Genomic DNA, 3,054 nt, shown 5'->3' on the forward strand with positions numbered 1-3,054 from the left:
GTGATTTTTTTATTTTGGGTTAATAAAGAATCACTTTTTTCGCGTCTAGCCGTAAATTACATTTTTCTGGATTGGATCACTTTTTTTTCTTGTAAATTACATTTTTGATCTAGTCAATCACAACTAAACATATAAAAACTTTATATCTTTGAATAAATCAAAGATTTAATCTTGATATCATTAACAAATTTCAAATTTATACCTTCTTGTTTGCGAGTGAACGTGGGATCATTAAAAGAAGTAGGATCTTGGTTCCTTCCTGACCCTCTCCCACTTGCATGTCAACTTGCAATTGCAAATTGCAAAACGTCCTATTCGTTGAAAATCTTTCCTCCATCCAGACGCAACCTATGCAACTTGCTCTTATTTTTTTCAACACAAAGACAGATAGAAAGAGAAGCAAACAAACAAACAAACCCCTCACTTACAACTCTATTTTTTCATTTTTTAAATTTCCCACTTGCCTTTTCTTTTAACAGCTAGTTGGCTGTTGTTATTTATCAAAGCCCCAAGTTGCACACGCAGGTCAGCTAGCTGTTGTTCTTTTAATTGCAACATGCCCCTCCCAATGCGCCCAAGTTATCCGAATTCATGAAATTTAGATTCCAAAAGTTAATTTACAATGAGATAGCAGAATGATTAGATCAATATGTTTAATTCTGTATCCTACCACTGAACTCATATGGGGTTGGGGCTAAGGGTTTAAGGTTTGTGGTATAGATCATTGTAAATATACTTAAGTGAGTAGTGCAATTATCAGAACCTCGTCTACTTATTAATTTAGTCGCTATAATTTATTGTGTGAATGCAACCATGGAGTACATATACCAAGTATTTGTAAATTAGGGTTTATTTATAAAAAGTAAGGCTGTGCGCATAAAAGGGAGAGTGAACTGAAATTAAGTGCTTAACCAATTAAAAAAGTTTTTCTTTATCTTGTAATCTCATCCGTTCATAATGATATATTCTCCCTCATTTACCCGTAATTTTTCCTGTTGTGGATGAATGCAATTGCAGAAAACTTAACCCATATTGGCTGCCAACCAGTATTGTATTATTGTAGCTGTATTACTTACTAAGGTATTAACAGTACCATGTGCGTATCCCTTGATTTCTGTTTTAATTTTTATATATAGTTTTAGTTGACATAATCAAATGTTACAATGAAATTAAGTTAGAATCTTTGAATTGAGAAACGTGATTGATTGTTTTTGCTTTGTAGAACAATAAGCTAACAGCCGCCTTAACTTCTGGACGATCTCAGAGATGGTCCATTTCAATTCAAATTTCACATGCCAATTTATCTTCAATTTATATCACACATGTCATCACCAATTCCTCCACTCTACCTCTTAACCTATCTCCATCTGCCTCCCTGTCACCCAAACAACTTGTTTTTCTCCTATTCTTCTATTACATTGTAAATTAATATCTTTATGTAAACATAACCTAATACAATATTTGTGTGGATTGAATGAATATATTTTGTGTTAAAGTTCGAATCAATATATGGTATTTACCAATCAAAATACAATAAACCTTACAACTCTCACTAAATTTTCTATATTAACACATTCACAGAGAAATAGAGAAAAAAAAAATGCAAAAAAGGGTAAATTACGGATATGATGCTGAATGGGGCAGCGACATATTGTTTTTGGCAACTCTCATCGGATACTCACAAAAACGACGGCGTATTACCAAAGACATTGGTCGGAAACAGAACTAAGATCATGTGTTGTAATGATGATAATAATAATAGACGATTAAACTGTTCACTCACGAAGATGGGCCGTGGTGTTGTTGACGTTGCGTCTTGCTGAATTTTCGGCGATCTGAGAGAGTGACTGGAGGTTACACCGTACGATGGTGTCGACGAATACGCCAGTGTCCTCTTTTGTATTGCCCGGTGGCACGTCCACGACGTACGACTCGATAACAACCGTTCCGTTACCCGTAGGTGAGGGGTGGAGTGTTGTAACGGACTTGTAATTCGCGAGTCTGTGGTCACCTCCCACCACGCTGAAGCTGATAACGTGGTGCTCATCGTCTAGGATCTCCAAGCGTTCGGTGCTGTTCTCGGCTGGGAGTCCGGAGATGACATGCACCTCACGGACAGTACCGACGTCGCCGTTCCCGTTGATGACGTGACAACTCTTGACAAAGTGTTTGTAAGCTTGTGGGTTATCGAAGCGGCGAACGACTGACCAGACGGTGGAGACGGGAGCAGCGATCTGCTGGACGAAAGAGGAGCAGAACTGGTTGGGACCGACGGAGTGGAAGTGATAACGTGAGACGGTGTCGGGCACGGGGGTGGCAGATGTTAAAGGGAATCGCTTTTGAAAGCCTTTCTGACAAAGCATATTAGCTGTGGTGGCAGTGGCGGTGGCGGTGGCCGTGTTGTTGATTCTGTGGAGCAAAAGAGAGGATTTAGGTGGATTCGAAGGCATTTTTTGAGAGATCATTTGGTTTACAGGTATTTTGAAAGAGTAGGTAATTTTGCCAGTGGATGTTCGTTTGTATAAAGAGCCAAGAGAGGAGAATTATAGTTGTAAAGGGAAAGAAGAAGAAGAAGAAGAAGAAGGAGAAATTGGGGTTAGTCAGTTTCAGAAAGCAGTATAGATTCAGAAGAATCCATGGATTGTGTAATTGCATATATAGAGGAAGAAGGAGAGGTAGGTGAAGGGCTTCATTCATGAGAATTTCATGTCATGTGGGCCTATTAAAATAGGGCACTGTGCGTGTTAGACAATGGTTGGTGACAAGACCACAATTCGGTTCGCGATTTCGGAGCTTTTACCCGTTTCTCTTCTAATGAGAGAGAAATTTTTCAATAAAAAGGAGATAAAGAGCTAAAAATGGTTAAAATCTCCGTAATTGAGGGCAAAGCAGAGGGGTGGGCAACTTATTCCCTTCCTACTTTATCCTCTTTTTCAAATTATTTTTTTATTTGTCTTTTTCTTTATATATTTTTTAAATAATTATATATTAAATTATTATCAATATTAAATAAATAAAATTATTATTTAGATTAATTATTTATATATATTATAT

The 3,054-nt window shown here is 37.3% G+C and overlaps 1 protein-coding gene across 1 annotated transcript; it reads right to left on the reverse strand.

Annotated features, from left to right (window-relative positions):
* Window positions 1-1,483: 1,483 nt before the first annotated feature.
* Window positions 1,484-2,690, reverse strand: LOC123201356 (abscisic acid receptor PYL4-like). The gene has a single exon (XM_044616826.1). It carries the CDS (start codon window positions 2,463-2,465, stop codon window positions 1,776-1,778), a length of 690 nt encoding a protein of 229 aa, XP_044472761.1. The 5' UTR covers window positions 2,466-2,690; the 3' UTR covers window positions 1,484-1,775.
* Window positions 2,691-3,054: the final 364 nt, after the last annotated feature.

Source organism: Mangifera indica, chromosome 18, assembly GCF_011075055.1.
Source record: "Mangifera indica cultivar Alphonso chromosome 18, CATAS_Mindica_2.1, whole genome shotgun sequence".
Taxonomy (NCBI): domain Eukaryota; kingdom Viridiplantae; phylum Streptophyta; class Magnoliopsida; order Sapindales; family Anacardiaceae; genus Mangifera; species Mangifera indica.

Bases quoted from the DNA above. Each gene is read 5' to 3' on its own strand.
- LOC123201356 (XM_044616826.1), bottom strand. From the start codon at position 2,465: ATGATCTCTCAAAAAATGCCTTCGAATCCACCTAAATCCTCTCTTTTG.